A 20,777-nucleotide genomic window follows, 5' to 3' on the forward strand; every position below is an offset into this window, starting at 1 on the left:
TATTTGACATGTGCAAAAATTGCCAAGTTAATTAGCTCATCTCTATGTAACCAGTTGCACATGCAGTATTTCAAGTATATTTGGGAAAGCCAAGCAAAAATGTTGCCCAGCCTATTTAAAATGCCTGTATCTATCATAGTTATAACATACTACAATGACTTTGTGAACTCAGAGGGGTAGTAATATTAGTCTGTGTCTGCAAATACAACAAGAAGTCCTAAAATTCCACAGGACTCCTCATTGTTTTTAACTCTCTAGAGGAGGTCCGGTGGACATGGGAAAGTGAAAGTAAAAGTTAATTAATTACTCTTAGCAAAATGAGCATTACCTTCACAGAAAAAAAATCTCCATGTCACACAAATATTAATCAATTTACAGACACAAATGCTTCCCTATCTCACAGTGGTATACTGTTATTTTACATATTAGAATTGAACAATAGAGATTCATTGATGTGACAGAGCCAGGAATTGAATCTCATTTCCCGAGTCTAAAAATCCAGTGTTTTAAGCATTTTTCCTTTCCTATTTCTTTACTTTTCTATAAGAATTTTTTATATACACCCACAAAAGGTGACTTTAAAGACATCTGTTGGCATTTTCTTTCCTCATATGAGGGATGGAAGGTTTCACATTTTCCAAACACTGGCTGTTTTACCACTCTCTTGCAACTTTGTGTATTTAACTTAAATAAAATTCAAAACAGTCAAGAAACATTTTGAAAATAGTCTGAAACCACAAGTCAGTTTGTTGTAGTACACATGCCCATCCCTAAGAACACTCTTACACACATACACATCAGTTTTGCAGCTTCTGCCCACCTTCCCCAAAATAACATTTTCTGCAACCAAGTCGTTTCACAAAATAAGTAGGACTTTTTCTTTTAAAGGAGGAATGTTTCTCTGATTCAATACTCAGTGTTTAGCAAATTCTTGAACTAGTTTTTTTAAATTTTACTAAAAAAGTTAGGTCAACATTAGAGACCCTTAAATACAAGGGATTAAAAAAATAATCCTAAATCCCTGGATTGGGACTCGGGTCTATTACCAGCTCTGTATAACCTCAGACAAGTTAGTTAATTTCTGTGCCTCTGCTACCCATATGTAAAGTGAGAATGACATTTTTCTAACTCTCCAGAGTTGTTGTAAGGATCATTAACATCTGTGAGGTGCTCCGATACTATATGACAAATGCCACAAAAAATGCCTATATATAAAATTAAATTCTCATTTCAATGAAGTCAAAGAATAGCTTTGTGTTATTTCAGTGAGGCCAGGATCGAATGTTCATTGAATAATTAGCTACACACTCAAACCACCACTTGCAGTCACTCTATATCGGTGTTTCTTAAATTGTGTTCTGCCACACACAGGTATGCTGCGGAGAACAACAGAATTCAAAATGGCCACCCTTAAGGGGCAAAGGACTTTTTTCATTTGCTTAACAAAAAATCCTTGGTGTTCCTCATAAAAAAAATATTATTTGGTGTTCTTCAGTCTTAAAAAGTTTAAGAAACACTGCTCTATATAGTTATTAGGGATGTAAAAGCCAGTTTAACCTCCCAATTTCAAATCTGTGCTTGTAACTAAACTTCAGTCCCAAAAAATAAAGTTTGCAATGATATGAAAGCAAATGCAGTCTCAGGTTGAAATGATTTCCCTTGATCCAATTTTACCTGTGCTTCACTAAGTCCAAGTTCCAACATTTCCAGTGACTTTCGAATCATGTTTGATTTTTCTTCCACCAGATTGGTTTCATCATCTTTCTTCAAACACTTCAGTGTCTCAAGTAAGCTCTGCAAAATGGAGTTATGTTCATTCTTCAGTGCCTCTAGACCCTGAATCACCTGCTTAGTCTTAGAAATGATTTCATCTTGAGTAAGCTTCTCCAACTTCTCTTCCTTTAGATACACCATTGTGGACATATTGTCATACATTCTGTAATGAAAAAGTACAACAGTAAAAAATAATCTAAGTCAATCAATTGAATATTAATGTTTTGGTTTTAATAAAATCTTCATATATGTGCATTTTTAATTTAAGTGATTCCTGAACAGATGTTTATTCAGAATATGTTTGTGTCATACTTTATGCACTATTTCTAAATATCAAAAGTTATCAAATTTTTATCTGTCCAAAATTTATATTAAGATACTTTCATAAGCAAAAGAATCAAGCACAAAAATTATATCAAAATATGACAGAAGAACTTCCAGCTAGCACAGAACCTAAGAGCAGACTGTGCTGTCTCTCCATTAAATCACCTGTATGTCATATAATCTGTGTTGCTGCAGAGACCAAAAAATAGTCCCTGACAAAACAGAGCAGCCACAGGAGCTCTTAATTTTACAACCATTCCTTCATTCACAGAGCGCCATGTACTTGAGTCAGTATTCCCTGTGGTGTTAAGCACAACTCTGACCACCACCACAGTTCCTCTATGCTGGAGTTTACAAAGAGATATCACATGGTACCATATCTCTACACTTTATGTTGGAAGATTCTCCCCAGTCCATTGTGGCGCCTTTTCAACAGCATATACTAGCGGAGATGGAGAAACACAAACAGCAACAACTTATTTCCATAAACATACAATAAATGAAACACAGGGAACTGCATTTGTGCATAAAGGTGACTGACTGACCCCCAGAATTCTCTTTTGTTACTGAGAGAAGAGAAGAAAGGGAGAAGTACATTTTCCTCCCCAGCAGCTAGAAAGAGTACACTTGAGTCCTGCTTTTGCTTAATGATATAAGATTAGTTTAGGCTTATTAGTCTCATCTAGGGATGTTAAAGACTAGTCAACTCAGTCGACTAGTCGATTCACCACCACCTCCTTTGCTACCTCTATCAGATAGAGGCAGCAAAGGGGGGTGAGAAGGGGTACTTCAAAGTGGCAGCGCCGCACAGCTATGCAGCGCTGCCACTTTGAAACCCCAAGGCAGATCTTCTGTTTCAAAGAGTCAGCTGCCAAGGAGGCTGGGGTCAGCTGGGAACTCCTTAGCTGATACTGGATTCTGGGAAAATGACAGGTTCCGCTGCTGTGAGGAGCCCAGGATCAGCTGGGAGTCCCCAGCACAGCATGGAGCTTGGGGTCAACATGGAGCTCTGAGTCCTCCGCTGACCCTAGGCTCCATGATTTTGAAATGCACAAAAGCCCCCGCTGGGGACTCTTGTACATTTCAAAGCAGGCATGCTACATGTAGCCCGGAGTCTGCAGGACTTCCCGCTGGCCCTGGGCTGCAGGCGGAGTTCCGCATTCCTCCTCTGAAATGTACAAGAGCCCCAGCGGCAGCTCTTGTACATTTCAAGGGAGGAATATGGAAGTGCCTATCGACTAGTTGATGGAAATTCTATTGATTAGTCAATAAACCGCAATTTAACATCCCTAGTCTAGTCTAGTCTAATCAAAGTAGTAGTAATATCAAGCTACATGTGGCTCTGAAACTGTTGGTACATCTACTTGTTAGAAGATTTTAAAATAGTTACATCTATTTAAAAAAGGTTTAACAGTTTCAGTACTATGTAAGAAAAGGCTTAACTATTACAATAGCTGAAAACAATTGTAATCACCTCTTCATTTTGCTATATAACTAACTACGTATTTTAATACCCCAATTATTGGAAGGAATTCAGAAGTTCAGTATTAAAAGTAATTAAGAGGAAGAGTGACATGCAGTATTTTATACCACATAGAATCACAGAACTGGAAGGAACTTTGAGAGGTCAAGTCCAGCCCTTTGTACTCATGGTAGGGCCAAGCACCATCTAGACTATTCCTGACAGGTGTCTGTCTAACCTGCTCTTAAAATCTCAAACAATGGAGGTTCCACAACCTCCCCAGGCAATTTATTCCAGTGCTTAACCACAATGACAACGTTTTTTCGAATGTCCAGTCTAAACCTCCCTTGCTGCAATTTAGGGCAATGGTAGGCAACTTGCAGCCAACCAAAATTCTAAGTGTGGCCCACATGACATTTTGTTTACCCATGACCACACACAGGGTTACCAGATTCTACTGGTTCCCCTTTGCGTAGTTTTTTTTTCCCTACTACCAGTACTGCTCAAGTGACATGCATGTAAGGCTATGTCTAGACTGCAGCACTTTTCTGGGATACCAGAGGTATCCCAGAAAAGCAATGCCACATCCAAGGAACGTGTCCGCTTTTCTGAAAAAAATTTCAAAAAAGCGGATGCGCTCTTTCGCCATCCCTGTAAACTTCGTTCTACGAGGCATAAAGGATGTGTCGAAAGAGCAAATTTTTCCAAAATTTGGCACCGTTTAGACGTGCCAAATTTCAGTAAAGCCTCTTTTGAAGAAATCAGAAAAAATACACAATTTGGATACTGCAAATTGCATATCTTTCTGAATTAACTCTGCAGTCTAGACGTAGCCTAAAAAAAAAAACGCACATGAAGTGAGGTCGTTTTGATTGGACATAACATTGACAAAGAGCCATACACTCCTTCTGCATCCAATCAAAGCACTGTTATGATTCATTTGGCACACCCTGACAATTCTAGGTACACTAGCACAGTTAGCAAAACTAACTTATCCTGAAAAATCAACTAATTGCAACAATCTTGCAGTCCACTGAGATGAAAGAGGACCATTTATGCAGCCCACTCGCTAGGCTAGGTAGCCCATAGCAGACATTAGGTGTAAGACAAATATGAATGTTAAAAAGCAAAAGGGATTCATGCTATGTCAAATCTTCAATTAACAAAATGAGAAGCTAAATCATGATGTGGAAATAACAGAAGACTTAGGATATCTTGTCCCTTTTAAGAATCAGATCCTAAACTAAATGTCCTACACTTTGGTTCTCCTTGGTCCAGCACCCTCGGGACCTGATCTGTCCCAAATGAGGAAGTCTGCCATAGCAGGGGAGGTCAATCTGGCCCCCTGTTGCAGTCCACTTAGCACTCCCAGGTGGCCACTGGGTTCCTCTCCTGGCCCGCACTGGGCTCCCAGCCATAGTTCCTGCTACCAGCCGCAGGATATTGCCAGACCAGTGAGTCCCTACTTCTATACATCTCTTCAATCTAAATTAATGTAATGGCAAAACAGACAACATCTAGTAAGGTAACACTTGTATCTTTATTACACACTAGAACACTAGAAAGACATAGTATAAAGTAAGAGGGGAAGACTACCAAGCAATTTCATCTTTCTAATTCAACAAATGTTTGCTAATACAGTAAACTTCCGATAATACGGCACCTTTAGGACCCAGGGGGTGCCAGATTATCAGATATGCCGGACTATCAGAAGGGGGGAGCTATGAGGGGTCTGGAATGGGGTGGGAGGGGATGCCACCCCAGGCCCCTCATAGCCCCCCTTACGATAGTTCGGCTCTGCCCCAGGCGTCCCTGATTCAGCCGCTGCTGGTCAGTTTCAGCAGCAGCCGAATCGGGGATGCCTGCAATAGAGCAGCTGGGGTACTGCCTGGTTGGTCCTATAACGGGGCTTCCTGGAATCAGCCGCTGATCTGTTTCAGCAGCGGCTGACTTGGGGACCCCTGGGGCAGAGCAGCTGGGGTCCTGCCGGGTTGGTCCCGCAGCGCCGAGGGGTGGTGCTATGAGACCAACCCCGCAGCACCCCAGCTGTTCTGCTCCCGGCTTCCCCAATTCAGCTGCTGGTCAGTTTCAGCAGCAGCTGAATGGGGGAAGCCTGTCTGGCTGCCCCAGCACTTCCGGGTTCCTGATGGTGCCGGACCATCAGGAGTCCCAGAGCATTGAATGTCGGACTAATGGAGTTTTACTGTAGTTAGGAAATCCTCAGGTCAACAGCTTAACTCAAACAAACATACTTAATTTCAGGGAAGGATTTTACAAAATAGGTGGACATTACACACACTGCTTAAAACTAAAATTCACAAGATATACTGAACAAAAATGTCAAAAGTGAACAACGACTTTGGATACCTAACTTGAGGTATTTAAGAAGGAGCCTGGAATTCCAGAATGCTGCACACATGTCTTCTGAACATTAGACAAGTTTAAGATATTTCAAGTTGAGCACACAAAGCCATCAGTCATATTTGGCCATTGTGTCAAAATGGCTACATTTTATATTATGTATTAAAATGAATATATTTAACACTGTTCATAAATAAGCTTATCAATTAATGATTAGCCAAATATTGTAATAAGTGTTATTTCATGAAAACTGAAAACAAGAGTAAGATGTTAACTAGCAGTCTCATAGTATGTTATTAAAAATCCATCACATTCATATATTCTATTTGCATATCACTGACATGTCAGAATTATTAATACATTCTTAAATCTCGTTATATTAAAATGTCCCTAGCCTCTGTTTGTCAGAAGCTGAAAACAGATGACGGGAAAGGAATCACTTGAAGATTCCTGTTCTGTTCACTCCCTTTGGGGCATGCGGCATTGGCCTCTGTCGGAAGACAGAATACTGGGCTAGACGGACCGTTGGTCTGGCCCAGTATGGCTGTTCTTATGAATACTAATTTAACATAAGCATGATTTTAAAGAGAGGCATCAGAAAGAAAAGATGAGAAATTATGGAATGTTTTAATTTATATACACTTTTCAAACAATGAAAGCCCTACAAAGCTGCAAGGAGAAAATACTGTTTTGTAACTTCATAAGTGTTACATTTAACATCCATGATTACAATAAAACCAGTACCAAGTTTTTCTTTTTGCCCACTCCTGCTCATGATTTGACATGCTCCCTTCAAGATGAAAATAACTTAAATTCATTACAAGTATTGTTGTATCACACCTTGCCCAGGTGGAGAGGGTCTCAGGGCAGGGGGTTGGGTGTAATTGGACAGTATAGTACTTGAGGAGTTTGCGAAAGGTTGTGGTAGGTGTGCTCAGGGCAGGGGATAGGGATGTGTGGAGGTGCAGGAGTAAGGCAAGGGACTAAGTGTGCATGGAGAGCTGCAGGAGTCTCATTTGGGGATGAGAGGAGGGGCTCAGTGCACGGGGTGGGGGAGAAAGTGTGTGTAGGGGGAACGTAAGGCAATGGCACTATTTAGGGAGGGTGGGGACTGAAGTCCCCCACCCCCGACAGTCATAACACAACACTGCTTGGTATTCCCCTTCGCCACTATTGGGAAGTGAGAGAGAAGCTCACAGTGTGGGTAACTCACACTGCTACCCTCTCTTCACTCCAGCCATGTGCGATAGGAATGCACACACAATAGGTGTTTTCCTCTCGCTCCCTGATGGGAAAGGGAACAGCTAACCGTATCGTGATACAAATCTTGCAGGGGGGGAAGGGAGAAGGGGCTTCAGCCCTCCCTAAATGGTCCCCGGGGGCTCAGAGCTGGGCAGTTCCAGACTGGTGGGGGAGTGTGTGCCTCAAGGTAGCCTCTTTAGCCTGCCTGTTGCTTAGTGCAGCAGCCTGCAAGAGAGCCCCAAAAGCCCAGGTGGGAGCACAACACCCAGCCTCCTATAGCTGAATGCCCCAGCCAACAGGCTTCTTCTTGCTGGAGCAGTTCACCTCTGCTTCTCCCTAAAATTAATATATCACTACTGAATGCAAAAGCATTAAATACTTCTTGTCCATAAGGAAAATGGCAGAAGGCATTGGCCATTTATAAATTCTCATTTCACATACGAGAACCTCTGAAAAGCCTGAGTTTAAAGATTAAGTGTTACTCAGATGTTTGTGATATTTTAGAAATTTTCAAAAAGCAATCTGAACGCAAAAACATCCCCATATTCTGCAGGAAAAAGGTTGATGAGTATGGTATGCTGTAACTGAAAGACAGTGACAGGACAGTGACAGAATAGAATGATTTTGCTGAGCTATACAATTTAATCATTGTAGCAAAAGTTAATTGGATTCCAGATAATGAAGACAGGCAGCTGAATAGTCATTTGTTGGTAGAATACAGAACCATATATAACAGATTTGTTATATTTTCTTATTAAAGAGAGGCACTGCAAGTGGTCAGTCTTCTGGAGTGGAAAAAATAAATTAACTAATTTGTATAGTACATGTCATTTAACTGTTTTTTTTCCTATGGGACACAATTTGTATGCTCAATTAAATCAGATGCAAAATGGATGCTGTGACTTGCTACTATGAGGGAAAAGGTTGATAAAAGACTAAAGAAACTGGCACACATTTCTGAGACAAAACATTAAAGTTGTAATTAAAAGACAAACCCAGCAGCAGTTGCATCTGGTCCAACAGAACAGCTTGCAAATTGACCTATATGGAACAAGAACCCTTAGGAGACAATTATAAAAATTATAAACATGCATTCCTTAAGTTTTAAACTAATGCAGACAAACCTATTTAAAGCAACACAGCCACAGCTTGCAGACCAGATTCGCTATCCTAAAAACTTTCTTACATTTGCTCCAATCCTGGGAGTTTAAAAGGGAGGAAAATCAATTTCTAAAACCACACAGATGTTATTCAGATTTCTCAGATCTATATGACCTGTGAATTACCAGTCCAAAGAAATAAAATGAGTGTTTTTTTAAGTCAACATGACAAGTTCACAATCTTGAGACAAAGCAACAGGATGGAAGCATTCAGAATCTCCTAAATTGGGAGTGTCAATATTCAGGATTCTAATCAGTAGTCCTGTGGCACCATAGAGACTAACAAATATATATATAGAATCATGAGCTTTCGCAATAAAAGATTGATCTGATGAAGTGGGTTTTACCCATGAAAGCTCATGATTCTATATATTCTATTAGTCTTGAAAGGGCCATATGACTACTCATTTTTTTAAAGTTAGTCTAACACAGCTACCCTCTGAAACATAATTCTAATGTGACTCCACTATCAGAAAAGGAACAGACTCCATCTTTGTGGATGTAAGTGAATGATCATTTAAATAACATTTAGGTGTACAATAACTGTGAAGCTACAGTGAAGACAGACAAATCCTGTCAGAATTACGCAAAATATTTCAACTTGAAAAATGAAGTGCTTGAATGATTTAGAAAATAGAGGACAAGGGAGATTTACTTTACATATAAAAACTTAAAAAATAACGAATAGTCTTGCAGCACCTTAGAGACTAACAAAAAATGTAGATGGTATCATGAGCTTCTGTGGGTAAAACCCATTTCATCAGATCAATCTTTTACTCACAAAAGCGCATGATTCTATATATTTTTGTTAAGTCTCTAAGATGCCATAGGACTACTGATTAGAATTCTGAATATTGATGTAGTTCTTCAGGGAGGGCCAGTCAGGATTTACTGCCAAAATGTCCTCAGAGGTCTCTGGCTCCATTGATGATAACCAGAAGGCTGCTTGCATGTGTGCTCAATGATGTGTGCCATGTAGACTTGTGCACTTAGTCTCTACAGCAGACTCCAAGAGAGCCCCCAAAGACCACAAACCAGATAAAGATCAAAGGTGCCAGGCCAAGTTTATTGTAGAGCGAAGTACAGTAATAGTTGTCAGTAGACTCTACCTCACTGCTGATGTATCAGATTGCCACCCTCTGATGTTACTTAGATACCAGCCATTACCCTGTACCTCGTGGTTTGATTAGATCATCTCTATCCATTATTCTGTCATTTTAGACCATTTCTTGAACCTGAGTTTGTATCTGAGAGAAGTGGGTACCAAGATCTTTAAGAAGCTGGTGATTTCATGCGCTTTCCTCTTATGACCAGTACCAATTATTGTTCTGCAGTCAGCACCTAGTACTAAATAATGTGTTGCACTCTCAGCCCTGTTCATGCCAAGTTCTGAGATTTGAGGCCTGCCTCTTGCTCACAGCTTAGCTTTGCTTTATGTCAGCCATGTTTTGCCCATTGTTAACTAGGCCTCAGGCCTCAAACCAGGCCTCTGCTGCATGGGGCTTATGTTTTCAGGTCTTCATCTTATTACAGTTGACACTCGGTTATTAAATATGGTGCCCACGAAAGCTCATGATACCATCTACATTTTTGTTAGTCTCTAAGGTGCTGCAAGACTATTCGTTATTTCTTACGTTTTTTTCAGTTACAGACCAACATGGCTACCCCTCTGAAAGTTGATAACACATAGGATCATGTTGATGAGATCTAAGATGAATGAAAGAAACTAATATTTTCTGGAAGGACACCTATTTAAAGATGAAACCTTAATTACATATGTATATTAATTATTTCTTTTTGGAGAATCAATTATAGTCGTTCTGTTCTTTGGGTGGGCTTGGGGTTTAGTTAGTAAGAAGGCTATGAAGATTGTGTGGGAAGGGTATATATATATATATATATATATATATAAAGCTATCACCCTCCTCCCAAAAGAAGTGCCATTTTCATGGAACAATGACAAAATTTCAAATATTAAGTTTGAAACAAATTTGAATGGCCAGTTTCAACAAAACCATGATTTATTCATAAGTTCTAGAAAACTAAACTGGTGTTTTTTCAGTGTGAAATTTCCTTACACAAAGACGACAATATTTAAAGGTAACTGCTTCTACCATGTTATATAGTCATATAATTTGTGCAGGAATAGATGAACTGGGAAGTAATTATACACAACATTTGCCTTAAAGTAATCAAATTATTGTTTTAGACTCTGGAAAAAACTTAACGTTTCTCTAATTTTGAACAGCTAAGCTTGACAATGTATTTATGCATATTTCGGACAATCCTAATTCACTGTTGATGGGGTAGCCAAGACCAAAAGGCGTCAAATCTACCCATAAGTTTTACACTTCTTAAGTTCATTTTGGTCTGAATATTTTCTCCTTCTCTCTATCGTTAAAAGTTTGTGTTTAAAAGTTAATATGGGGGGAGGGGGGGGACACAACTAGGGATGTAAAATCCTGGTTGAAATGTTAACCAGTTAAACATAATGTGTAACCAATTAACCACAATTCCTGGGAGGTTGGCCCAGTCACATTGTAGCAGACCCATGGGTGAGGGGTTGCTCCAGCCTGGCCAGGTCTTCCTCATTGCAGGCCGCTCTATCCAAGCCGGGCTGAGCCTGCTGCACGGTGGCCCCTTCCGGTTAACCTGTTACCCCAGTAAGCATGGCAGTAAAGAGCATACTTACCAGGTAACCCGTAACCCATTAATCCTTTACATTGCTAAATAGAACTATGAAGTTAAATTTGGACATTCCCTACATCACAGACAAACATATTAACAACACGTGCATATCAAAAACAGGTAAAAGAAATGGAATTCTAAATTCTATATCCATAATAAAATCACCCTAAACATATTTAATATTTGCTAGATCTTTAGATGAACTGAATAAGCTTACTACTGCTATGGTAGTCCTGGTTTGTTGTATTTGTGTTCTCCGAAGTGCAGTAGGTGGGTCAAGTGTAGGGGTGGGCAATAATTTTTGGAGGGGGGGCCACTAAGATTTTGGAAAGTGGTCAAGGGGTTCACTTTTTGTGGAGGGGTGCAGGGTCTGGGATGGAGGTTGAGCGCAGAAGGGTGCACGGGGTAAGGGACTGCGGTGCAGAAGATAGTGTGAGGTCTGAGAGGAAGTTTGGGCAAAGGAGAGGGTTGTGACCTGGGTCAGGGGATAGGAGTGTAGGGTCAGGGAGAGAGTATATATGGGTGTAGGAGAGGACTCTTGCCTGGGAGAGGGGCACTAGGAGGGGGGTGCAAAGTCTGGGAGGGAGCTGTGACCTGGGAGAAGGGGAAAAAGGGTGCAGACTGCAGAGGGTGTGGTGGTGACTTGGGGCAGGGGATGTGGTTTAGGGTCAGGGAGGGGGCATGGGTGCAGGAGAGGATTCTGGCCTAGGGGAGGAGTGTAGGAAGGGGTACAGAGCCTGGGAGGAAGTTGTGACCTGGGCAGGGGATACAGAGGGTTTGGATGGTGACCTGGGTGAGGGAGTTGGGGTACAGGAGGGGTTGGGGTGCCAGAGGCAGGCTGTGGCTGGGAGGCGCTCACCTAAGCCTGCAGCACCCCCAAAGCAAGCTGGACTCCCTGCCTGCTGCAGCCCCAGATCACTTAAAACTGCAGCTGCTCCCACCACTTAGCTCTCAGCTCCTGAAGGGGAAAGAGACTTGCTGCTGTCCCCATCCCCCAGGGGAATCTCTCAGCTCCTATTGTTTGGTTGTTTGCAGCCAATAGGAGCTGAAAGATTGGCTGCGGTCAGTTCCTATTGGCCAGTTGTTTCTGGCCACTAGGAGCTGAGGGCAAGGAGATCGCACAAAGCCTCCCCTTCCCTGCAGAGCAGAAAGCCACAGGGACTGCGTTTTACATGGCAGCTGCATGCCTGAGGGCCCTGGAAGGGGAGTCCGCGGGCCAAGATCCAGTAGCTTGGGGGGCTGGATCCAGCCCCTGGCTGTATTTTGCCCAGCCCTGATCTAGAGAAATGGCTGCCTGACACACTGATGCTCATGAAGGCTTTAGCCTTACTATTATGAAAAAAAAATGGGAGGGCGGGGGGGGACAATCAACAAGTGAACTACTATTATCATGCGCAATTCAGAGACCTGGGGGTAGAAATCTATACTTGTAGAAGTGTGTTGATATTTGATATATAGCAAACACAAGTCTATGTTGTGCTAGAAGACTGCAAAAAAGATCACTCAATGCATAACTGGCACTCTATAATAATTTTACAGTCCTACTCCAGACCCTCATAAAAAGGGCTAAATAACCTTGATACATGACTAGAACTAAATTAGAGGAGCAGGCAGTGATCTGAACGAGGTTAGCATGATGTTTGCACCAGACACAAAAGGTACTGAATCTTTTATGACACACATAAATATTCACTAATGTTCTAAACAGCTATTTCAAAGAATAACTCCTATGGATCTGAGACAAGAAGATGCATCATCTGTTAGCTCAATCACAAGTTTCAGAGACATTACAGTGCACAATTAGTCACATGTCATTTTGATTGCCTGTATTTAAAAGAAAAAACACATGTATTCTAAACTTCACTAATCTTTGATCAAGAGATTTCAATTCATGCTTTTAATATATGTACATTTCAGATTTAATACCATGAAATCATATTAGTTTAGCTCCTGAACATAAATACTACTATTTAAAAGGCACCATGCAAAATGTTCACACAAAATATTTTAGACTTTGTTTTTTAAAAACCTATATAGAAGTCAACCCTTTCACATCACCTTTAAGAAAAAGACAGTTCCTGTAAATAAATTCACACCCACACACTTAATTGTAATATAGATTCCCAATAAAAGGACAGTTGTAGCTATCTTAATTCCTTAAGACTGAAATGCATCTGTCAAAATAAAACTTTCCCTTATATAGCACTTGCCAATCATTAAGAAACAAATTCTGTTTTGTTCACTTAATGGTACGTCTACACTGCAACACTATTTCAAAATAACTAGCACTAGTCCAAAATAACTTAATCCACCTCTACACAGCAGGCTGTTATTTTGAAATAGTGTCAAAATGCTGTCAAGCTGGAGGACTTCTTATTCCGACTGCTGTAACCCTCATTGTATGAGGAATAAGAGAAGTTTGAGGAAGAGTGCTCTATTTCACTGTGTAAACATTCCCTATTTTGAAATAAGCTTGGATTTGTGTAGATACACCCTTAGAAAACTCCCATTGCAATTTTGTCCAAGTAAAAACTGCAGGAGTTAGCACATGCATCCTAGAAGGGTAGATAATTTTTAAAAGTTCTAGATTTTAAAAGTCAAAGAGTTGGGAATCTCATCTCCATCTTAGGCTAAGGGTGTTAAAATGTGGTTAATTGACCAGTCGATGGAATTTCTATCAACTAGTCGACAGGCACTTTCGCATTCCTCCTTTGAAATGTACAAGCCCGCCCCCCCCCTCCCCCGAATCAGCTGTACGGCTGCCCCTTTGAAATGCCACCTCTGTGTGTTTCAAAGGGGAAGTGGAGCCCCGGAATCAGCTGGGGAAATTGACTAGTCAAAAGACTACCCAATACACAAATGCTTATCGGATAGAAGACTAGTCTTTAACATCCCTATCTTAGACACTAGAAATGTTCATGATTAATGTATATAACTATGAAGTGATTATATAAAATTAGAGGCTCAAAAGTAAATCTTTTTTTCATGTATTGATTACTTTGGATTTTCTCACATTCTAGTATATTCTGAAAAAGTTCAATAAATATACCAAATGTTTTGTCAAGACAAACCATCAGTAAACATTTTTCTTAATAGCTTATCCCAGGGATGGGCAGTAAGTGGCTCATAAGCTGGATGTGGGATGCTTATTGTCCACCCTTGGCTTATCTATTGCACATATATTTGCTCAATGGAAAATAAGGTCTTGAACAGTTAATGAAATTATAGCAGTTAAAAGATTTAGTAAGTTGTATATATTGAGGTGACCACCTTACAAGCATGATAGCCAATATACACATCTGTGTTCATATGCATATATGAAACACTAATTATTCTTATGAGATTCTTGAATATGCATCAGTGCTCAAGTCCATAATTTTGTAAAAATGTGTCAAACAGCAGTGACATGCAAGCTGGTTTCTATCTTTCAGTTTATTACAAACACCTAGTGACCTAGATCTCATCTGATTTCTTTTATTTTATAGCCACTCCAATTACTGTCACTATTCACTAATTCTCAACGATGGAAGTACTTAGGCACATACTTAAGCCCCCAAAAAAACCTGTTCATTAAGATGTGGAATTTTATTCTGAATAGTTGTAATACTATGTTTATGGTCATAGCAGACAAATGCCAAATCAATATCATATTCCAATTAACCTTGAAATGTTGTTTAATTGCTTTAATGGGTACATTTCAAAACTTATCTAGTAATAGGGGGCTGCAAGGGCAGGGTGGAGCGGGGAGAAGACAGCTTAAAAGCCATTTCCCCCCAGCACTGGCTCTGCAGTGCTGCCTGTCCCCCCTCTCCCTCTACCTATCCCACCAAGATCACACTGGTCATGAAGTTTGGGTGAGATCTTAGCAGCATCTTATTCCTGTGGAATGTTATATAGGGAAGTTCAGTCAATCACCTACAGTTCACTCACTTTTCTAGCTAAAGTGACAGCCACTGGAATACCATCTTCAAAATGAGTAATATAAGGTGCATTCCGACAGTGGTTCAAAAGGGAGGCTAAATGAGGTCCCAGAAAGAAGTAGGTTCTCTGATGGGTGGATAAGTATGTCAAAGCCCTTGAGGAACTTCAATAACGTTAAGCACAAAAAGTCAGAGCATGATTGTTCTTGAAGCTGACAGGCTGAAATTCCTGTGATGAAGACTTTGACAGAAATAAATGAAAGGCCAGACAGTCTGAAGTGCAAAACAGGTAACTAAGGATCTTCTGTCTAAAGGCCTGTAGCAGATCCAGAGTATATTGGGATGCACGTATCAAAATCCATTTACATGAATAAGTCTTTCTTCTGGGCAGATACCTGTTCTGTATCAGGATTTCATGGACTTTATGAAGCAGTCTCTCTCCATAGTACTTGATATGCCTACTGCAATCCAGACTAATTATTGGAAACCTGCATGGGGTTTATGGCAATGGTCCTGTCAAAGCAAGTACAACAATCCAGAAGCTAAATCAGCAGCTAATTGGTCAATAGTGGCAGGTTTGTCAGCCAAAACTAGGACAGAGCTATAAAAGTGCTTGTGGCTTTTTCCAAACTCAGAAGAGACTGTCACCCTGGAAAGAAGGAAGTTGCTGAAAAGGTGTTCAGAAGGCCTCAAAACCACTGCAGAAAGAGGAATGACTTTGGGTTTATGCTCCTTTTGGAACAAGAGTTCTGGTACTTATTGTTAATGGTGGTGAACAAGTCAACCACAGGGAATCCAATGCCATCAGAGATTTACGAAGCTCTACAATGGTGTTCTACAGAGACCACTGAGAAAGTCAGCCTGTTGGCTGCCAACTCCCGGGAAGTAAAGAGCCATTGGATAATGTCATGTGGATGGCTGTTAAAGTTTTCAGGCTGCCCAGGACTGAATGTTACGCTTCTTACCTCCTGCCTCCTGTGAGGGGTAGACTTGCTAAGTGTTAGGTCCTTGGTACATTCAGTCAGTTAGCCACCCTAACAATTTCCTCTGGGCTATACATCCTCTACTTTGCCTTGCAGGTTAACAATAGGTGGACACCAGTACTAGGGCTCCTTTGAAGCATTCCCCTATAATGTTCAACCCCTTATCTAAACACTCACAGGTATGTTGTTTCCCAGGGAACAATATACACACACATTTGAATGATTAAACTCACCATCAGTCCTCATTATATACCATGATAGCACTGAGATATATTTACAATCAGTGTTATTCAACCAGTGGTACAAGTACCCTTAGGGGTACTCGACAGAAGTCTGTGGAGTACGTCAACAACTGAAATTTTGAGAAAACCAAATTTGTGTTTCAAGTTTTATGGTGCTTTATTATTTTTGTACTTTTTACACCCAAAAATTTCATTGCCCACCCAACTATGATTAAGTTGTTTAAATAAATGCGTTGCAACAGTAGAAAAAAATGTTGTGCATCCGAAAACTGTAGGTAAACTTATTTTTTAAGGGAGTACTTTATAAAAAAAAAAAGGTTGAGAAACACTGATCTAGACCATCCCTGACAGATGTTAGTCTAACCTGTTCTTAAAAATTTCCAATGACAGAGATTCCACAGGCTCCCTAGGCAATTTATTCCAGTATTTAACCACCGTGAGTTAGAAAGTTTTTTCTAAAGTTCAACCTAAACTTCCCTGCTGAAATTCTAACCCACTGCTTCTTGTCCTGTCAGAGGTTAAGGAGAATACTTTTTCTCCCTTCTCTTTGTAACAAATTTGTAGATACCTGACATGAAGATAAAGAGTGGCTGCTCAAATCCAAATGTCTCAAGAAACACACAACTTTCAATGAAAAAATTTTGAGACTAAATTTGAAGATACAATGAAGTCTTCCAGGGACACCCAGCCAAACAGGAGACCCAAAAACACGCAGAGGCGCAGAAGAAAGTATATATGTGAGAATTTTGTGACAACCTCATGGAAAGCTCCTCCATCAGCATAGTAACAGCAACTGATTCTGTATTTTAAAGGTGCCTGTACAATACTATTTCGGTTCTCCTGCTTTAATAAAGTAAATATAAAGATTCTTCCTCTTAAATAATTTAGATGCCTCATTTGAAGTTGCATACACCATTACTCTTATGCTGATAAGCTAGATTTTTCTTATTTTGTCTAAACTACCAGGCCGCTTAGCCTCTCATTTTGCCTTGATAAATGGCACATGCGAATAGTTCAATGCTATAATGCTTAAAAGATAATTTAAAATATATAACTAACTAACATCTTATTTATTTTCCTTGATTGTAAATGTTATTTGATAGCAATATTGTTTTTATTAAAAGGAACAGGAAATAAATATAATGTTGATAGATCCTCATATTAATGGGATTGTCCATTCCCATCATCCTCAGAGGAACAGAAAGACTTCCAAACTTTTTAACTGCAACATGATGCAGAAGTGATACTGCATTCTGGTGTGACTTTGAGGAATTGATTATTATAATCCTCTGCCCCTCCCCACATAAGTCTGCTGAGCTCTGAACACAACATAATACTTCTCCAAATTTGCTATAATTTCACAGCAGTTTCCTGTTAAGTAACATGTTAACTATAAAACTGTTCTGCTGACTGAAAAAAACATGAAAGTCCTGTGCTCAATTTCAGCTAATGGATCTGCTTCCTCTCTATTGTCTATGAATGTTAAACTTGTTACTCAATACTATTATTAGTCCTGTGGTTTGGTTATCTTCAATTATATTGTATCCCAGCTATGGAATTAATAACCAATTAAAATAAAATTATTTGCCAAATATGATTTTTGAATAGAAGCTGAACTCAAAATTGTAGCCAACTTTTTTCAATGGTTTGTATCTGGAAAAAAATTTCAAGAATGATCTTGTGTGCTAATTTGGACGAATGTTTCCTATGCAAGGTGTAGCTATAAACAAAAATAAATGAGACATCCACCAAATGAAATACCATAACGCACCATGCTTGCTCCTATTGTCACAGCAATACAGATTTATAATATTTTAAGAATCTTTGCTTTTTAGTAAAATCATCCATATTTTAAAATAAACATAGTATAAATTAATTTATACTATCTAGGATGTTTGCTTACTTTTTTATTTCTCATTTTATACAATGCAAACTAATTTCACATTTGTTTTAGTCCGTTTTGCTTACTGCATTACTGTTATGTTTAGTTTTGAAATGATATAGAGAAAAAATATAAATCAAAGAAAAATAAGCAGAAATATATATGCTTTTGTACATTTAATTATCACTTAATCATCAAGATATGATCCCCAAGATACCCTGAACAAAGCATACTACAGAAATGTAAGGCTTACATTTGTTATTTGAGAATTTAATTGACTATAAAGGCTCACTCATTATACAGATAATATGTCATCTAGAAAAAAAAAACAGTCACATTCTTACAAACTAAATTATTTGTTTGAGGGGGTCTGGAAGACTCTGATAAGAAAAGAAGCTTCACCTATGAAGCTACAAAACCTGATGTACGTTACTGTTATTTCATTCACATTAAGTGCAGCTTATTGAAGAGTTGTGATTTGGGTTTGTTTTTAAATCTTGCAACTATGATTGGCTTCTGGGGTGAAGACCTCATACATAGAGTCTTAAAGTATAACAATAAAGAGGTATATAAAGGTAACAATCTATGGCTGTTGCTTCTGTAATTTATATAGCCAATCACCACACACGAAAATTCAAGAGCTGTCATTACTGTTCTTTCAGTATTTCAGAACTAGCAACCAACCAACCGAACCATCTATCCATTTTGCAAATAAAGACATTACAAGGGAGGGAATAGCTCTTTATCCCACAACTCTGTCCAGGGTTTCCTCCTTGGGCATCCTCAGGCCCTAACTGCAGCACTGGAGGAAGCCAGGAAAGAGCAAGAAAAGAAGAGAAACAACAACAAAAAAGCTGCTCGCAATCCAGACGAACAGGATCCCTTTCTCTCAGCATCTCTTCAGCAGAATCACCAGTACAGTCACTGCCAGAGCAGGTCCTGGGATTGACAGACATACTGAAGAGGCTGGCTGTAACCATGAGCTACAGAAGGACCGTCAGGCCAACAAGACCTGCCCAGCCTTTTGTTCTGTTTGTGTCATGGGAGAAGGGAAGGGAGGTGAGGTTCAGCGCTCATGGAAAATGGCAAAACACGGACTAACCCCACCCCTTGTCAACCGCCTCCTGCTGCCTCTCTGCACACGCCCCCTACCCACTCCCACCCCATACCCTCCTGCGCTGCCCCAACCCCCGACAGACACAGGGCTCGGCCCCATCCCCCCGCTCTATCCTACTCCAACACGCCGGCCTTGTGCCCATCACCCGCCCTGCCGCCCTCAGCCCCCGACACTCACAGGGCTCGGCCCCAGCCCCCCAAGCTCTATACCCCCTATTCACCAACCCGCGCCCCATCACCCGCCTTCCCAGCCCCCGACAGGCACAGGGCTCGGCCCCAGCCGGCCTCTTCCCTTCTCCCTCACTCACCGCTCGGGTGCTGCAAGCGGAGGCGATGCGCGCAGGGCTCGGCGAGGCGGCCGGGCTCCTCACCCCGGGAGGGCACCGGAGGGGATGTCGGTGGGGGGAGCAGGGCGGCACCACCAACCCCAGCGGCTTCCCCGCCCGCCGGCTGCCGTGGGCGCGCCGGTAGCCGGCGCGGAGCCGCCCGCGGGAGACGCGCTGACAGTTGCGGGCAGTAAGTGCCGCCGCCGCCGCGCGTCCCCTTCCCGGCTCCCAGCCTGTGCGGCTCGCTCCGCCCCCCACCGAAAATGGCGGCTCCTCCCGTCCCACAATGCTCCGCGACCAAACCCATGACGTCATCCCTGGGGTGGGGGCAGGAGCTTGCCGCGGGGCGCGTGCGCCGGCAGGGCCCTTCGCCCCGCCTATGGCAGCAGCAGGAGAGTGGCGAGGCGCTGGGACTACCACAGCCCCCTCTGCTGGCCAAACGAGGAGACTTCTCCGAGAGAAGGGTCCGCCTGCAGGGAGAGGGGGTGTCCGGCAGGAGCAATGGTCAGGAAAGTTCCTCTTGACCAGCTCTGTTCTCCCTACTCCGTCTCCAGCCGGTGCAGTGGCGAGATTTTAAGAGTGGTCCTCACTTTAGCATGCTCTGGCTCCAGCGTGTAAGGCTCCCAAATTTACTAAGGTGATTTTGGCCCATGGTGCAGGAGGTACCCCTCCCTTGCCTTGCAATTAGTTTTGCTCCTAATCAGTCATGTCTCTTCAGTCTTCCCATCAGTTCATAGCCCCCCTGGGTTCTTCCTCCCATCCTTCTAGACCTGGAGAAGGAGGGTTACAGAAAGATCTCTCTCCTTTCCAGGCTAACCTGCTCAAAGGGCTCTTCCTCCCTGCTCTGCCTCTTCTAAAACCAGCTGGTGCAGGGAGAGAGAGGGACAGGAGGAGTCAATCAGCCATCCTCTTTTCTGGTAAGAGGGGAGATATCTCCACTCCCCCTTCCCTCTTGTGAGAAAGTTTCAAATTGCTACAAAGAGAGAGGAGAGCACTCTTTCTACAACAGCTGTGATTGACTGTTTTGCTCCATCAGTCAGCCAAGTTAAAGAAGGCAACTAATCAAAGGGGTTTCAATGCAGGTAGAGCTCAAAGTTGCTAGCAGGAAGGAGCTTCTGGGAAAATGTCTGGTCACATTTACAGTTAAACATATATACACAAACAGGTCAACTGCCCACTAATGGTTAATTATCTATTGGAAGTTGCAGTAAGGATGTTAAAATGCAGATAATCAGTTAATCAAATTAAATTTTCAAAAACTATTCAATTAGGGGATAGCAGCTGCAGCTCTGCAGTTT

General features: G+C 41.3%; 1 protein-coding gene across 5 annotated transcripts in view; it reads right to left on the reverse strand.

Annotated features, from left to right (window-relative positions):
- The window catches only part of KLC1 (kinesin light chain 1), a 76,533-nt gene extending 56,781 nt beyond the window's left edge, over nt 1–19,752 (reverse strand). For all 5 annotated transcript variants that reach the window (XM_075926483.2, XM_075926481.2, XM_075926482.2 and 2 more), the window contains exons 1-2: nt 19,462–19,752; nt 1,675–1,936 (exon numbers count right to left, since the gene is read on the reverse strand). In XM_075926483.2, the coding sequence (XP_075782598.1) occupies nt 1,675–1,935 (261 nt within the window). In that variant the 5' untranslated portion in view covers nt 1,936; nt 19,462–19,752. The remainder of the gene's footprint in view (nt 1–1,674; nt 1,937–19,461) is intronic.
- Nucleotides 19,753–20,777: the final 1,025 nt, after the last annotated feature.

The sequence above is a fragment of the Pelodiscus sinensis genome, chromosome 5 (genome assembly GCF_052426305.1).
Source record: "Pelodiscus sinensis isolate ZL-2025 chromosome 5, ASM5242630v1, whole genome shotgun sequence".
Lineage (NCBI taxonomy): Eukaryota > Metazoa > Chordata > Testudines > Trionychidae > Pelodiscus > Pelodiscus sinensis.